This window comes from Podarcis melisellensis (assembly GCF_964234715.1).
Source record: "Podarcis melisellensis genome assembly, chromosome: 18".
NCBI classification, from domain to species: domain Eukaryota; kingdom Metazoa; phylum Chordata; class Lepidosauria; order Squamata; family Lacertidae; genus Podarcis; species Podarcis melisellensis.
This window is the reverse complement of record NC_138536.1, coordinates 3,457,125-3,474,891: the sequence shown is the minus strand read 5'-3', so window position 1 is coordinate 3,474,891 and position 17,767 is coordinate 3,457,125. Positions and strand designations below refer to the sequence as shown.

Genomic DNA, 17,767 nt, shown 5'->3' with positions numbered 1-17,767 from the left:
TTCCCTTCCAACTCTGCAATGGTACGATTCCCTGATCCCCCAGCTTGGCTGGATACGAAATGAGTTCCTCATGCTGCAGCATCTCTGCTCTGGAGCTCCGGAGGAAGTGGCAATGAAGCGCAGGCGCCTTTGGGTGGCAGGAGCGAGCCGAGTTGAGGCTGAAGCTGGCAAGCCACACTTTCTCAAATAGAGGTCACCGGGATGTTGTCTCTCCCGGGCGTGGTCTCTGAGCATCCTCCACCAGAGCAGGAGCGGAGGACCGCTCCAGAGGGAGAAATTGCACTCCGCCATGTGAAACTTGAACCTCGCCGAAAGGAAGGCTGCAGCCCAGGTTTGGAAAGCCGCCGGCACCTCCATGCTGATATTGTGGGGTTTATTTTCCAAATATAGATGCTGTAACTGTTATAATTACTGGAGAGGAGCAAGCAAGGGCCATATATTTTTCTTGGGCACCTGGGAAAAACAGGGGTTTTGCAGCAATCCTGGATTTAAATCTTGAAACTGGAGTGGGTGGGGGAGCGTTCCACTCTGGGTTAGACCCCACCACCACCTAAAAATATTTGCAATGGCCTGGAGAGAAGGTGGGTTGGGGCAGGAGCCTGAGGAACAGGAATAACTTGACTTGTCCTACTCTGCCAGATTGGTACATTATTATTATTATTATTATTATTATTATTATTATTATTCCTCAAGGTGATCCCCATGATGTAGAAAAAGACGGAGACTTTGCCAAGAAGCAGAAGAAACCCCATCACCTTAACTGGAGGAGGTGGCCAACCCAGGCCTGAGTGAGAGAGCGTGCAGGGGTTCTCAGGCACCCCAAAACCTCAAGGGGTATCTCTAAAGGCAAAGACTCGCTTGCCTTTTTTTGCAGGAGGCAGCTGGGGGCCTCGTGCAAAACGAGCGTGCAAGGAGCGTGTGAGGCGGCTCCATCCAGCCGGCGGAGCAGCGCAGCAGAGGCCCACCTGCCACCCTCTTGTGTGGAGCTGGAAGCGGAGGAAGGGAGATTTGAGGACGTTTATTCTGATCCTCCCCGGATAATCCTGGAAATTGCTTTCCCATCTCCGCCGCTCCCTCCCCGCCTGCCCATCTGCGATGTTTTAAGAGGGCCAAGCGAAAAGCCAGCCTCCTCGCCTCCGGGAAGGACCCTCGCCTCTGCCCCAAAGATGCCCACCTCAAAGCCGCTGCAGGACGAGTACTGGATCGAAGGATCCCGCAGGGATGCAGTCCTTGAGGATTTCTACATCATGGGTGCGGAACTCGGCAGGTAAGGATGGGATCTAGAATTCCTTCTGGCTGTTTATTATTACGAGAAGTGAGGTTACAAGGAACCAGGCAGAGGGCCTTCTCGGTGGTGGCACCTGCCCTGTGGAACACCCTCCCATTAGATGTCAAGGAAATAAACAACTATCTGACTTTTAGAAGACATCTGAAGGCAGCCACGTTTAGGGAAGTTTTTTATGTTTGATGTTTTATCGTGTTTTTAATATTCTGCTGGGAGCCTCTCAGATGGGAGAGGTATAAATGTATTTATTAATATTAATATTACAGTGGTACCTCAGGTTACATACGCTCCGGGTTATATACGCTTCAGGTTACAGACTCCGCTAACCCTGAAATAATACCTCAGGTTAAGAACTTTGCTTCAGGATGAGAACAAAAATCGTGCTCCGGCGGCGCAGCCGCAGCAGGAGGCCCCATTAGCTAAAGTGTTGCTTCAGGTTAAGAACAGTTTCAGGTTAAGAATGGACCTCCGGGACGAATTAAGTACTTAACCCGAGGTACCACTGTATTATCATCGGCATGCATGACACTTTGGAGGGACCAAAGGGGTGGGAAGCCATTTTATTCTGGAGATCACTAGTCCATCTAGCTCAGTACAGTCTACACTGGCTGGCAGCAGCTCTCTGGGATTTCGGCTTACGTGGAGATGCCGGGAATTGCACCCGGCACCTACTGCATCCAAAGCAGGTGCTGAAGCACTACGCTGTGTGAGTTACTTCGCTGTTTGGAAACTCCCTGTAAGATTCCATGCCTTGTGGATTCAAATACAGGACTGGTTTTATGTTGGGACATAGGACGCCTTATACTGTATCAGACTATTGGTCCATCTAGCCCCATACTGTCTACACGGGTGGGCAGCAGCTCTGCAGGCTCTCAGGCAGGCCACCTTTCCCAACTTTACTTGGAAATGCCGCTGAGAATTGAACCCAGGACTTCAGCAAGCATAGGAGGTGTTCTACCGCTGAGCTGCAGTCTTTCCTCTAAAACAGTAACAAGATTCCAGTCCTCATGTTTCCGAATAAAAGGCTGGTTTTAACAGGTGCTTTAGACTGAGTCACTGCTCCACCTATTATTATTATTATTATTATTATTATTATTATTATTATTATTATTAATTTGCATACCGCCCTTCATCCAGAGATCTCAAAGCATAAAAACACAAAATGCAGAATAAAAACAAGAACGTAAACAAAGCGAACCAATAGCCCTCCCTTCCAGAATATTAATCACCCCAAAACCTGGTCGAAGAGGAATGTTTTTGCCAGCTCCCAGTGCCAGGTTTACATATAATCTAAGCAAGCTATAGGTTAGGGCCCCACTCTCTTGGCGGCCCCCCAAAAAATTTAAAGTGAAAAAAAAACCTGGATGTACATTTCCGAAATATGAGGGGGGGAAACCAATAAAATAAAACCTACATCCAGCAACAGTGTTGGGTAAGCTCCTATTTGTTATCTGCAAATGGCTTTAGGTACCTATTAGGTCCATAAATGACCATATACCATATATTCATCACAAAAAAACAGCAACTATTTGTTGTTGTCAAAGGACAGCTGGACATAGAAAGGGCCCCATTACCTTCAGTAGCTTAGGGCCTCATCAAACCTAAATCCGGCCCTGCCTGCTCCCTAAAGATGTATAATGAAGGAGCCAGGCATGCCACTCTGGGGAGAGAATTCTACAAATGGCAGAGCCACTGCAGAAAAGGCCCTGCTCTCGTGTTGCCAACATCCAGACCTCACGTGGAGGAGGCACACAAATAATGGCGCCAGGATTGTTGACACGGTATGGCAGCGGCTCTCCGGGGGTCTCAGGCAGGGGAAATATTTCCAGCCCCCCTCCCCCAGAGATGTTTTTGGGACTGAATTTGGGAAATCTGCCAGCAAAGCAGATTGCCCCAACCATAGGAGTTCCCTTACTGTTAGGTAAAGGTAAAGGACCCCTGGACAGTTAAGTCCAATCAAAGGCAACTCTGGGGTTGCAGCGCTCATCTCGCTTTCAGGCCAAGGGACCCGGTGTTTGTCCGCAGACAGCTTTCTGAGTCATGTGGCCAGCAGGACTAAGACGCTTCTGGCACAACGGGACACCGTGACGTAAACCAGAGCGCACGGAAATGCCGTTTACTTTCCCACCACGGTGGTACCTATTTATCTACTCGCCCAGGCGTGCTTTCAAACTGCTAGGTTGGCAGGAGCTGGGACAGAGCAACGGGAGCTCACCCCGTCGTGGGGATTCGAACCGCCGACCTTCTGATCGGCAAACCCAAGAGGCTCAGTGGTTTAGACCACAGCGCCACCCACGTCTGTTAGGTGTTACCACCCGTATACTGTTAGGTGATGTACTGTAAGATTCCAGCCTTCGTGATTCCGAATTTAAATAGGAAATTAAGAAAGTGTCATCTACTGAATCAGACCATTGCCCCATTTAGTTCAGTATTGTCTACACTTACCAACAACAGCTCTGTGGGAGGTTGGTGAGGAGTGTGGCCTGGGAGAGTTTTGTGGCCCAGACACCAAGGTCTGGAGGGCCGCATGTGTCTGCAAATGTCTAATTCTTTCAAAAAAAATTATATATTCCTTTTTCCTTTTCGTGCCCCTGTTGTGCTACTGCCCCTAAGCACGTGCTTAAATCTGCTTAGCGGACAATCCCGTCTTTTGCCCTTCAGGGTTCAGACCTCACCCCACCTTGCACCGCCCCCCTTTGATTTTCACAACGAAAGCTGTGAAACTCTGCATGGGAGTCAATCCCATTGCGCTCAGCAGTCGAGAAGCACTGGTTTGCATTCTGCACCTCTGGGTGCGCATGCCTGCCGCCAGAAACACGCCTGGGCAGATGTCTCACACCCCGGCCGAGCTGCCAAGGACTGCTTTGAACTGACATTAACAAATCATAAAACAACTCTCGCTCGCTTTTTTCATTAACCTGAAGAGCAAGCCCCCTCTTGCCATTATTGTCCACAACCCTGCGAGGTAGGTGGGTCTGAGAGGCTGGCCACACCCAAAGCCACACACCCTGGGATATTCAGGGCCGAGTAGAGAGATTTGAACCCTGGTCTCTCTCAGGTCGTAGCCCGACAATCTAACCACTACACAACACAGATAGTGATGATGTTTTGCAGGATATTTAGCTTCCTTGGGTGGTGTTTAATCACTTGGTGAACATTCAAGCGGCGGTGGCGCTGTGGGTTAAACCACAGAGCCTAGGACTTGCCGATCAGAAGGTCGACGGTTCGAATCCCCGCAATGACGGGGTGAGCTCCCGTTGCTCAGTCCCTGCTCCTGCCCACCTGGCAGTTCGAAAGCACGTCCAAGTGCAAGTAGATCAATAGGTACCGCTCTGGCGGGAAGGTAAACGGCGTTTTTGTGCGCTGCTCTGGTTCGCCAGAAGCGGCTTAGTCCTGCTGGCCACATGACCCAGAAGCTGTACACTGGCTCCCTTGGCCAGTAAAGCGAGATGAGCGCTGCAACCCCAGAGTCAGTCATGACTGGACCTAATGGTCAGGGGTCCCTTTACCCTTTACCTTTAGTTTCCTTGGGTGGTGTTTAATCACTTGGTGAACGTTCAAACGGCGGTGAGGGTAAATGTGTTGGGTCTTTAGGAAGCTCCTGGCATGCTCTTCTAGTAAATACACATTGAGATGTGTTTTTAAAACGCTTATATTTGGGGGATATTAATCCTGATCAGTGCGGTGGCTGTAACAGAGCCGTTGGGTAAATCCTTAATTAGGGACATAGTCAGTCTCTCTCTCTCTCTCTCTCTCTCTCTCTCTCTCTCTCTCTCTCTCTCTTTCTCTCTCTCTCTCTCTCTCTCTGGCTCTCCCAGGGAGGGAGGGAGAAAATGCAGAACTCATTTCACTGTTTCATCGCATTTCTTTCAGTCTTGCCACCGCCTCCGTGGTTTCTCTCTTAAGGCATGCTCAGCAAAATTGAATAAACAGACACCTTAGCCTATGTTAATTTTCCATCTGGCTCATGGGAGTGAGAAAAGAACAGATGCTTTCACTTAAGAGTTTATCCGCAATTCTGCAAAAGCCCTTTCTTAAGAATGCCGCTCCTCTCTAGTCATGACTCCAGCCCCCCTTTCACAATGTGCAAGGTCACTCTGCTTGCAAAATTCAGCTTTCAAAGAATTGTGGGGATGTTCAGGGTGGCAGGAGAGGATATATTGTTTATCAATATCCTTCCTAACTTGTACTAACAAGTTCCTTTATGTAGCAGAGTTAAAGGTGAAGGTAAAGGGACCCCTGACCATTAGGTCTAGCCGTGGCCGACTCTGGGGTTGCGGCGCTCATCTCGCTATATTGACCGAGGGAGCCGGCGTACAGTTCCCGGGTCATGCAGCCAGCATGACTGAGCCGCTTCTGGCGAACCAGAGCAGTGCATGGAAACGCCATTTACCTTCCCGCTGGAGCGGTACCTATTTATCTACTTGCACTTTGACATGCTTTTGAACTGCTAGGTTGGCAGGAACAGGGACCGAGCAACGGGAGCTCTCCCCGTCGCAGGGATTCGAACCGCTGACCTTCTGATCGGCAAGTCCCAGGCTCTGTGGTTTACCCACAGCTCCACCTGCGTCCCAGAGTAGTAGCAGAGTTACATTCCCCTTTTTACATGCACAGCAGATAGTTGGTTGCAGGCTTGTGTGAGCCGCTCACTTTTATACAGTCTCAGATTGAATTGTACATTCCTGGTAAGTTCCCTTGAATCCCTCTTCAAAGAATAAAGAAGCCACAATCTTATTCAAAGTCAATAAAAGAAGTTGACACACATCGGTTCACAGTTGGATTCCTGAAGGCAGAGTTAGTTACAAATATGTACATGTGGATCTACCCCATATGGGGGAATAATCCCAGTGCTTCTTGCTAGCTGAGAGCTAGCAGAGCAGTCCTAGCTAAAAGCTGGTCAAATGAAGAAGGAAGTCAAAAAGAGGGAAGGGTGCTGCGTGACTCGTCCTTTCGTTACTTGGACAGGTTAGGTCACGGCCATCTTCTATCACATGCAAAAGGAAGGATGCTCCAGCCAGGAGGAACAGGAAGTTTCAACTGGCTGGACCAAACACTCCCTCGCATGTCTTCTCTAGCGTTACCAGGAATGCAGTACTTGACTGCCTCTCATGGATCGCATCCTACAAGAATTTCAACCTATCTATCTCTTCCTCTTCTACCCTCCTTTATAACTTTTCATGTGCATGGAGAACATGTCAGGTGAATCTCAGTGTAATGCATGGAAATGTGTCTGGGCGGACAGTGTAGTGTAATGGTTAGAGTAGACATTCCTAAAGTAGATTTGATATCCCACTTTATCACTACCTTAAGGAGTCACAAAGCGGCCAGCAATCTCCTTTCCCTTCCTTCCCCATAACAAACACTTTGTGAGGTGAGTGGGGCTGAGAGACTTCAGAGAAGTGTGACTGGCCCAAGGTCACCCAGCAGCTGCATGTGGAGGAGTGGAGACGCGGACCCGGTTCCCCAGATTACGAGTCCACCTTTCTTAACCACTACACCACACTGTCCCCTGGAGGGCGGTGGGTTACCTCGTAGGACACTAAAAGGCAAGGGGGCAACAGAGGAGCACTGGAGGTGTAAATCAGACTTTAAAAAGCTCCTCTCCTAGGTTCCTATTGAAATCAGCCCTTTATTCCAAATCCTGAGGACTGTACTGTTGCTTTACAGTGGTACCTTGGTTGTCAAACGGCTTGGCTCCTGAACGCCGCAAGCCTGGAAGGGAGTGTTTTGCGGACGTTTTGCGGAAGCCAGATGTCCGGCGTGGCTTCCGATCAGCTGCAGGCGCTTCCTGCGCTCAATCAGAAGCCACGCCTCGGTTTTCAAACGGTTCCGGGAGTCAAACAGCCTCCTGGAACAGATTAGTTATCTAGTTATCCCCCGCTTGGACTACTGCAATGCGCTCTACGTGGGGCTACCTTTGAAGGTGACCCAGAAACTGCAATTAATCCAGAATGCGGCAGCTAGACTGGGGACTGGGAGTGGCCGCTGGGACCATATAACACCGGTTCTGAGAGATCTGCACCGGCTCCCACTACGTTTGCGAGCACAATTCAAAGTGTTGGTGCTGACCTTGAAAGCCCTAAACGGCCTCAGTCCTGTATACCTGAAGGAGCGTCTCCACCCCCATCGTTCAGCCCAGACCTTGAGGTCCAGCTCCAAGGGCCTTCTGGTGGTTCCCTCATTGCGAGAAGTAAGGTTACAGGGAACCAGGGAGAGGGCCTTCTCGGTAGTGGCTCCTGCCCTGTGGAACACCCTCCCTTCAGATGTGAAGGAAATAAGTAGCTATCCTATCTTTAAAAGACATCTGAAGGCAGCCCTGTTCTGGGAAGTTTTTAATACTTAACGCTGTATTGTTTTTAATACTTGATTGGAAGCCGCCCAGAGTGGCTGGGGAAACTCAGCCAGATGGACGGAGTATAAATAAAATATTATTATTATTATTATTATTATTATTATTATTATCATTATCATTATTAAGTTCGACAACCAAGGTACCACTGTATTTGTTTTGGAAATGACCACAGCCTGACTCAGCACCAGGAAGGCTCCTGTTCCTCCATCTCCACCAAAGATGGAGTTTCAGGCATTTTGTCAGCATCTGACGTCAAAGTCGGTTTTGCTTATGCTGCTGGAAATATACAGAGATGTGGGCAGGATGAAATTGCAAAGGATCTGGGGAGGGAAGGGGCAAAGTGAGCACAGCTAATTTTACTTTCCCATCCACCTGCTGCTGCAGATAATGAGGTTCGGCGGAACAGATGCCAAAACCAGGCTATTCTTAGCGAGAGGAAGTATATCTGGTGCAGATTCCGGAGACGCCGCGATTTCCATCATCCTGATGGATCTTAAGAGCGGCTGTTTCCTATCATTTCCATTTCACTTTTAATTTGCACGGCGCCTTTTCTCTATTGCTGCAAGGCGGTTTGCAGCGACGAAATGTGCAACGAAGACCACATGCCTTATAATAATCAATCAATCAATCCATCCATCTTTATTATGGTCCAGAGACATAACAAATCATTACAAATCAATACACAATTCAGACAAGCCTTCCTCCAGGATAAACAAGCATTTTGTTTAGAATATAGGGCTCATTTGTTCTTGCAACCACCGATAAAAACTTTGCCACTGCTAACATTCTAGCATTTCTCCGGTCTTCCAATAGGAACCTGACATAGTGAGCCTCTGATTTTCCCGGGAAAGGTACCAGCAAGGGGAATATCAGTTCAGCCCTGGCCTGCTCATATTTTGCACAATGCAACAAAATATTTTTTATGGAATCGATGTCTTGAGCACACGAGCAAAGTCTGTCCTGGTAGGGAACTCCTCTCAACACTGCAGAAGGAAAGATGTTTAGTCTGGCTTTGGTGAAAACCCTTCGGTAGTTTGGTACTGTCAGGTTTTTAATGTAAGATGTTGACTTAAAGACATACCCATATTCAACTCCTACTGCCAGCGGACTACAGACTGTGTGCGATCGAGTTCGCAAGTCACTGTGTGCATTATCCCGTAATCTTTGTTTAAAAATATTTTGGGCACCTTCATAACCCAGGTAATACACTTGGGGGGGAGACAGACCAATAGAGGTGGCTTTTTTAGCCATGGTTTTCTGCCATTTGCTGACAAATTCCTCATTGGTCAGGTGTTGGTACAAACCCTTCCCTAGATTAAACACTGAAATCCTGAGCCAATGTCCAATACAAAAAGGTCTTAACTTTGAAATGGAACGGCTTATATATATAAAAAAGAAATATTCAATAATCCTTTGGGATACAGTAGTGCTCATCAAAGTTAACTCTCAAGACATCAGCAAATAATGGAACAGAAACAGAAATTCACTTTTAAGTTTCAATAAATAATTACTCAGCTATGATCTTTTTTAAAACATTTTTTGATTCATTTTCACTTTTAACATTTATCATCATACATAAATCATCAGATGTCAAGGAAATAAAACAACTACAGTGGTACCTCAGGTTAAGTACTTAATTCGTTCCGGAGGCCCGTTCTTAACCTGAAACTGTTCTTAACCTGAAGCACCACTTAAGCTACGGGGGCCTCCTGCTGCTGCCAGAGCACAATTTCTGTTCTCATCCTGAAGCAAAGTTCGTAACCTAAAGCACTATTTCTGGGTTAGCGGAGTCGGTAAACTGAAGCGTATGTAACCTGAAGCGTATGTAACCCGAGGTACCACTGTATCTGACGTTTAGAAGACATCTGAAGGCAGCCCTGTTTAGGGAAGCTTTTAATGTTTGATGTTTTATTGTGCTTTTAATTCTGTTGGGAGCTGCCCAGAAATCCAGCCAGATGGGCAGGGTATAAATAAATTATTATTATCATTATCATTATCATTATTATTATTATTATTAATTTTGGAGGGTATGCGGGTGTCCCTGGCTGCACCTCAGGAAGCCAACTCCCAGGCTGTGCGACGCACGAGCTACTTTGCTCCCCACCAAAGCATTTCTTGTCAGCCTGTGCTGATCAGCATGTAATCTCCCCGTAAACACAAATTTGCCAATCTGCTCAGAAGGGACGGAGGCCGTAAAGTCCCCAAGCCTGGGCCAGACGGGGTCCCTTTTGGGCTCCAAAGCCGCTTAAAGGTTTAGAGCTTCTTTAGCATTGCGGTTTTTAATTAAAAACTGTTTTAGCAAAGGCAAGCCAGAAACACGCATGAGGACTGGGGGCTGGTGTCTAAGTCCCTTCTGCACCCAGATATGTGGATCCGAAATCCCAGGAAAGGCCAAACTTCCCCATCCTAGTGCTGCCACACACACACACCCCAAAAAAGTTTGCTGGACCGAAATTTGAATCTGGCGGTGTAGTTCTTCAAATGCACATACCAAATGCACCTTGGTTCTCAAACGCCTTGGTTCTCAAATAACTTGGAACCCAAACACTGCAAACCCGGAAGTAAGTGTTCCGGTTTGTGAACTTTTTTCAGAAGCTGAATGTGCTCCGTTTTGAGTGTTATGTTTTCGATTTGAGTGCCACGCTTCCATTTTGAGGTCTGTCTGTTTTTGCTATTTATTTTGCGTTTTTGTTTTTGCGGCGGTTAAAGGGGTGTTTTAGTCGCTTTCTGAAGAGGGCAGAGGGCATTTTCAAATACAGTGGTACTTTGGTTCTCAAACGCCTTGGTACTCAAACAACTTGGAACCCAAACACTGCAAACCCGGAAGTAAGTGTTCTGGTTTGTGAACTTTTTCCAGAAGTCGAACGTGCTCCGTTTTGATTGCCACGTTTCCGTTTTGAGTGTTACGCTGAGGTCTGTCTGTTTTTGCTATTTATTTTGAGTTTTTGTTTTTGCGGCTCTTTTTTTGTTTTGTTTTTGTGACTGTGTGGAACCCAGTCTGGCTATTGAGGAATTGATTGTGTGACTGCAGTACGTTGATTATTGCTTTCGTTTTATGGATCGATGGTCTCGTTAAATAGTAAAATCTAGGTCGAATTGCTGTTTTAGGGGTTGTTTTTTAAAAGTCTGGAGCGGATTAATCCGTTTTGTATTGCATTCTATGGGAAAGCGTGCCTCGGTTTTGGAACGCTTTGGTTTTGGAACGGACTTCTGGAACGGATTAAGTTTGAGAACCAAAATACCTGTGTATAAGGATACTTATACACAGGGTACAAGGATACTTATAAGGATACTTCCCAATAAGGTAAAAATTAATAAGATTCCCAATAAGGTAAAGGGACCCCTGACCATTAGGTCCAGTCGTGGCCGACTCTGGGGTTGCGGCTCTCATCTCGCTTTATTGGCCGAGGGAGCCGGCGTACAGCTTCCGGGTCATGTGGCCAGCATGACTAAGCTGCTTCTGGCGAACCAGAGCAGCGCACGGAAATGCTGTTTACCTTCCCGTCGGAGCATTACCTATTTATCTACTTGCACTTTGAGGTGCTTTCGAACTGCTAGGTGGGCAGGAGCAGGGACCGAGCAACGGGAGCTCACTCCGTCATTGGGATTCAAACTGCCGACCTTCTGATCGGCAAGTCCTAGGCTCTGTGGTTTAACCCACAGCATGAATAGCCTAAAAAGAGTAGCATTGAAAGACCTGTGATTGGTACCAGAAAGACAATTAAGATGTCATTTACACGCTAAGCTTCTTTCTCAGATACTTAAAACTCAGATGAAATAGCAAAAATAAATGAATATAAATAAACACATTGGTATGGCTTCTGACAATTCCCTGGTTGGTCATTTCTCCCAGTGGGAATAGGATCTATTGCTTATTTTCTTTAAAAATATATATATAGGAAAAAACTCCTTCTGTATATATATTCTGGGAGGGGCGAATGTGTGATCACCTCTCTCTGTTCCCCGTTTCTCTAGGGGAGCCACGTCGGTGGTATACAGTTGTGAGGAGAAAGGAACTAACGTCCAATATGCTGCCAAAATATTGAAGAAAACGGTAAGTGCCAATCCCATCTCACTCCTGTTACCGGAAAAATCCGAGGGCTCCCTTGGACAAAAACAAAGACACCAACCAGGATAACTTGGAGCAAAACAGCAGCCTGTAGGCTTGGCCTTTATTGAACTGTTGCAACAGGGTGCTCCCCTCACTTGCAGGAGAGAGGAAGGACCCAGAAAAATGGTGTGCAAGGTCTTATAAAGACTTTTGAAATTCCCACCCTGTAGATCAAGACCACCCCCAGAAACATCATACATACATCACAGAAGCGAGGGGTTGTGGTGGTAACCTGAGTGTCCTGTCACCTGGCTGTTTCCCCCTTTCCCCCTCCCCATGAGTACTTTCCAGGTGACAGAGGGGAGTTTGCTGCCCCCAAAGGGAAGATCTGATCATTGTCCTTTGTTCCAGTCCGTGCTGAATCCACTCCCATACGCAAGTTCTTTGTGATCTTGATGGTCTTCTGTCTGGGACCATCAGGGTTGGCATAGCAACTGGCCAGGGCTCCTGTGTATGCGCTGGGATGCTCAAGGGATTATGGCTGGCCTGTATCAAACCTTCCCCATTTTGTAGTCCTTCCTTCATGGAATAAAATAAAAGTGGAACGGTGCAGATCCGATGTGTGGTTGATTTTCTATGAATTTATAACAGAAGCATAGTGTGTGAGAGTGAGTGTGCGTGAAGTGTGTGAAGTTTGTACAAACTGAATGATTGGGGGGGGGGGTTTCCCATGACACTCCAAATGAGGAACGATTAGATGAGGCTGCTTGTTCTTTGCAGGGATTCCCCACTCCACCTCTAGGTCAGAGTGGGACAAACAGAGTCTAAGAGAAGGGAGTGATCATCAGGTTTGGCCAGAATTCATCTATAGTTGCTCCCTGTATCCCTGCTGACCATCAGCAGGGATTTCCAAGTTGGCAAAAACAACGGGAAAATGGTGGGGGGGTCCTTGTAAGGTAAAGGTAAAGGTACCCCTGCCCGTACGGGCCAGTCTTGACAGACTCTGCGGTTGTGCGCCCATCTCACTTAAGAGGCCAGGGGCCAGCGCTGCCCGGCGACTCTTCCGGGTCACGTGGCCAGCGTGACATCGCTGCTCTGGCGAGCCAGAGCCGCACACGGAAACGCCGTTTACCTTCCCGCTGGTAAGCGGTTCCTATTTATCTACTTGCACCCGGAGGTGCTTTCGAACTGCTAGGTTGGCAGGCGCTGGGACCGAGCAGCGGGAGCGCACCCCGCCACAGGGATTCGAACCGCCGACCTTTCGATCGGCAAGTCCTAGGCGCTGAGGCTTTAACCCACAGCGCCACCTGCGTCCCAAGGGGGGTCCTTGAGTTGCACTCTATTCTTCGTTTTCAGATCGACAAGAAAATCGTCAGGACCGAAATCGGTGTGTTGCTGAGGCTGTCGCATCCGAATATTGTAAGTTAAGGGGAGTTGGCGAAAAGAGCACGATGTTTGGGATAGAACGGGTGTGTCAGAGAGTGAATGACCTGGGGGGTGGGAGAGAGTTCCACAGGTCAGGGGCCTGCCACACCAAAGGCTTGAACCCTGTTGTTGTTGTTTAGTTGTTTAGTCGTGTCCGACTCTTCGTGACCCCCTGGACCAGAGCACGCCAGGTCCTCCTGTCTTCCACTGCCTCCCGCGGTTTGGTCAAACTCATGCTGGTAGCTTCAAGAACACTGTCCCACCATCTCGTCCTCCATCGTCCCCTTCTCCTGGTGCCCTCCATCTTTCCCAACATCAGGGTCTTTTCCAGTGAGTCTTCTCTTCTCATGAGGTGGCCAAAGTCTTGGAGCCTCAGCTTCATGATCTGTCCTTCCAGTGAGCACTCAGGGCTGATTTCCTTCAGAATGGAGAGGTTTGATCTTCTTGCAGTCCATGGGACTCTCAAGTGTCTCCTCCAGCACCAGAATTCAAAAGCATCAATTCTTCGGCGATCAGCCTTCTTTATGGTCCAGCTCTCACTTCCATTCATCACTACTGGGAAAACCAGAGCTTTGACTATACGGACCTTTGTTGGCAAGGTGATGTCTCTGCTTTTTAAGATGCTGTCTAGGTTTGTCATTGCTTTTCTCCAAGTGGACCACTAGAGATGCCCCATCAGAGGATGAGCGATCGAGATGAAGCCTTAAAAGCCTTTTTCCAATAGGAGAGCCTCACCATGCCCTTTTCTGAACCTGGCAAGATGGAGGGCTGCGGCACAACAACAACAACAACTTATTTATACCCTGCCCATCTGGCTGGGTTTCCCCAGCCACTCTGGGCGGCTCCCAACAGAATATTACAAACACGAGAAAACATCAAACATTAAAAATTTCCCTAAGCAGGGCTGCCTTCTAAAAGTCAGATAGTTGTTTATTTCCTTGACATCTGACAGGAGGGCATTCCACAGGGCAGGCGCCACCACTGAGAAGGCCCTCTGCCTGGTTCCCTGTAACCTCACTTCTCGCAGGGAGGGAACCGCCAGAAGGTCCTCGGAAATGGACCTCAGTGAAATGGGCTGAGCGATGGGGGTGGAGACGCTCCTTCAGGTATACTGGCCGAGTCCATTCAAGGTCAGCACCAACACTTTGAATTGTGCCCAGAAATATACTGGGAGCCAATGTAGGTCTTTCAGGAGCGGTGTTATATGGTCTCGGCAGCTGCTCCCTGTCCCCAGTCTAGCTGCCGCATTCTGGATTAGTTGCAGTTTCCGGGTCACTTCCAAAGGTAGCCCAACGTAGAGCGAAGCAACCGAAACTCAATTTCAGACAGCGCTTCCAGCTTGCTTAATGCTGTCTTTTGAAAGGTTGTGATTTTGGGCTCCTTGCAACCAGAGGGTCAGAGTCCTTCGTGACTGGCTGGTAAATTGCGTACACAAGGACTGACTCTAAAATCTGCTAGGCATCCCACGGGGGCACCTGGGCCCTATCAGCATCAATATCCACAGAACCTTTCAGCTGCCGGATGTGGGATAATCCCCCAGGACACTCTCCTTATAATCCCTAATAGGTTGCCTTTAAGCTGCAAAGCGTGACGATTCGAATAACATCCCTATATATTGGGCTTCCGTGGCACATCATGGAAGTCTGCCGACTTGCGAGATCGTATCCTTCTAGGAATTGGATGTTGCTCTGTAAAAGAGAAGTTAATTCCTTGAAGGGGGGAAGCTGTCAACAGTTCTGGAGGTGCAGGTTTGAGGATCTGAGAGTGAGTGAAAGAGGCCAGCTAGATGCCCATGGGAGGCCAGCAAGAAGGAGCCAAGTATAGCAGCCCTCTCTGCTCCTGTGGTTTCCAGCAAATGGAAGCTAAAAAAAAATCTGTAATCTATAAAAATGTAGTATAAACACCGACAACTGGGAAACACTGGCCTGCGAGAGCTCCAATTGGAGAACAGCCTTTCCCAAAGGTGTCCTGGGCTTTGAAGACACTCGAACTCAGGACGAGAGGGAGAAACGTGCTAAGAGGAAGGCATGCTTGGCAAACACTCACCGGGATCAACTCCCACCCAGAAACCTATGTCCCCACTGTGGAAGGACGTGTGGGTCCAGAATTGGCCTCCACAGTCACTTACGGACTCACTGTTAAGACCGTGTTTATGGAAGACGATCTTACTCGGCTACGAGAGATTCTGAAGTGTTGCTGCCTCAAACACTTAGGCAGCACAAAGGCAATGAGGCTAGTAGTCCCCAATTACCGTCTTCACCATGACTTTGTCTAATCCTCTTTTTAAACCATCCTAGCTGGTGGTCATCAGGCCTCTGTGGCTGCGAGTTCCCATAGTTTAACTAAGTGCAGCGTGAAAAATGACTTCTCTTTTATCTGCCTTTCATTGAATGTCCACGTCTTCTAGAGTTATGGAAGAGGGGAAGTTTTCTCCGCCAGCTTCCTCCATGTCCAAAAAATTCTATAAACTTCTATCACGTCACTCGCCTCTTCTCTAAACTTGAAAGTTCCAAATGCTGCACACTTTTCTGACAATGGACTTGCTCCACCCAGGGGCGGACTAATCTTTCATAACGCGGCGCCCGTGCAAGGCCAGAACTTGGCAACCCCCAATGGATCTTCTCAATCATTGATCTTCTCAGTTTTGCACCCCTTCAGCCCTGTACGGGGGAACAGGCCACACCACCCTAAATTCTTCTTGATGGAACCTTTTCCAACTCTACAATACAGTCAAAACCTCAGATCCCGAACGCCTCCGTTTTGGAACGTTTCAGCTTCCGAATATTGAAAACCCCAAAGTCCCAAAGTAATCATCAATCTTTATTACGGTCCAGAGACCCAACAAATCATTACAAATCAATACACAATTCATACAGCCTACCTCCAGGTTAATTAAGCATTTTGTTTAGAATATAGGGCTCATTTGTTCTTGCAAGCACCGATAAAAACTTTGCCACTGCTAACGTTCTAGCATTTGTCCGGTCTTCCAGTAGGAACCTGACATAGTGAGCCTCTGATTTCCCCGGGAAATATACCAGCAAGGGTAATATCAGTTCAGCCCTGGCCTGCTCATATTTTGCACAATGCAACAAAATATGCTTTATGGAATCGATGTCTTGAGCACACGAGCAAAGTCTGTCATGGTAGGGAACTCCTCTCAACCTGCCTTCCAACACTGCAGAGGGAAAGACATTTAGTCTGGCTTTGGTGAAAAGCCTTCGGTAGTTTGGTACAGTACTGTCAGGGAAAACCCCAAAGTAAACGCTCCAATTTTCAAATGTTTTTCAGAAGCCAAATGTCTGATGTGACTTCCGCTTGAGTGCAGAAAGCTCCTGCAACCAATTGGAAGCTGAGCCTCGGTTGTCGAACATTTTTCAGAAGCCAAACGGGTTTCCGGAAAGGATTACGTCCGACAACCGAGGTTTGACTGTATTTTTTTTGAGGCAAGGCAGCAAGAATTGTACACAGCAGCCCAAATGCTGTTTGACACCACTTAGAAACCACAGCACTGAGTGCTATAGAAATATAAATAAAACCAACAGTTACCGTAAATCAATCGATTGAACTGTGCACACTATAAAATAAAATTACCGTATTGACCTGAATATAAGCCTCACTTTTTTGACTTCCGGGTTTTTTGTGGAGAGGAATGGCGCCGCCTGGCGCTTTGTCCTGCTAAAAACGAGCGCTTTGGGGGTCGATGAGCGATGAGGGGAGGTTGCCAGGACTAAGCACCCCCCTTAAAAAACCCTGCCGAAGAGCAGGGCTTTGAAGGGGTCTAGCAGAATCCATTCTTTCCTCCTGCTGGGACCCAGCTCAGCAGCGGGCGAGGGGCAATTGAAGTGCGGCTTATGTTCGCGACCTTATGGCATGCAGCCAGGAGCACAGGGCAAACAGCGCAAGGATCGCAGCAAAGCAACGGCCGCCCCCTGCATAGTCCCCCGTCCTCTCCCCCAAGGCCGGGAAGCGAGGGAGCGAGGAATGGAGGGGCTTTTATTCGGGTATTTCCCCTCCACCCCATCAATTTTAAAGGTGTGGCTTATATTCGGGTACGGCTTATAGAATCATAGAGTTGGAAGAGACCACAAGGGCCATTGAGTCCAACCCCCTGCCAAGCAGGAAACACCATCAGAGCACTCCTGACATATGGTTGTCAAGCCTCTGCTTCAAGACCTCCAAAGAAGGAGACTCCACCACACTCCTGGGCAGCAAATTCCACTGTCGAACAGCTCTTACTGTCAGGAAGTTCTTCCTAATGTTGAGGTGGAATCTTCTTTCTTGTCGTTTGGATCCATTGCTCCGTGTCCGCTTCTCCGGAGCAGCAGAAAACAACCTTTCTCCCTCCTCTATGTGACATCCTTTGATATATTTGAACATGGCTATCATATCACCCCTTCACCTCCTCTTCTCCAGGCTAAACATGCCCAGCTCCCTTAGCCGTTCCTCATAAGGCATCGTTTCCAGGCCTTTGACCATTTTGGTTGCCCTCCTCTGGACACCTTCCAGTTTGTCAGTGTCCTTCTTGAACTGTGGTGCCCAGAACTGGACACAGTATATTCGGGTCAATACAGTACATATTAAAAACTGCCAGCTTTCCATATCTGCTTAGGCTTGCCTTACTGAACAGGTTTTTAGCAGGGGCCGAAGGCCGCTG

The 17,767-nt window shown here is 48.0% G+C and overlaps 1 protein-coding gene across 1 annotated transcript in view; it reads left to right on the top strand.

Annotated features, from left to right (window-relative positions):
* Positions 1 to 124: 124 nt before the first annotated feature.
* The window catches only part of LOC309360830 (calcium/calmodulin-dependent protein kinase type IV-like), a 43,882-nt gene continuing 26,239 nt past the window's right edge, over positions 125 to 17,767 (top strand). The window contains exons 1-4 of the mRNA XM_081895750.1: positions 125 to 331; positions 694 to 1,267; positions 11,613 to 11,691; positions 13,045 to 13,107. Of these exons, the coding sequence (XP_081751876.1) occupies positions 1,167 to 1,267; positions 11,613 to 11,691; positions 13,045 to 13,107 (243 nt within the window). The 5' untranslated portion in view covers positions 125 to 331; positions 694 to 1,166. The remainder of the gene's footprint in view (positions 332 to 693; positions 1,268 to 11,612; positions 11,692 to 13,044; positions 13,108 to 17,767) is intronic.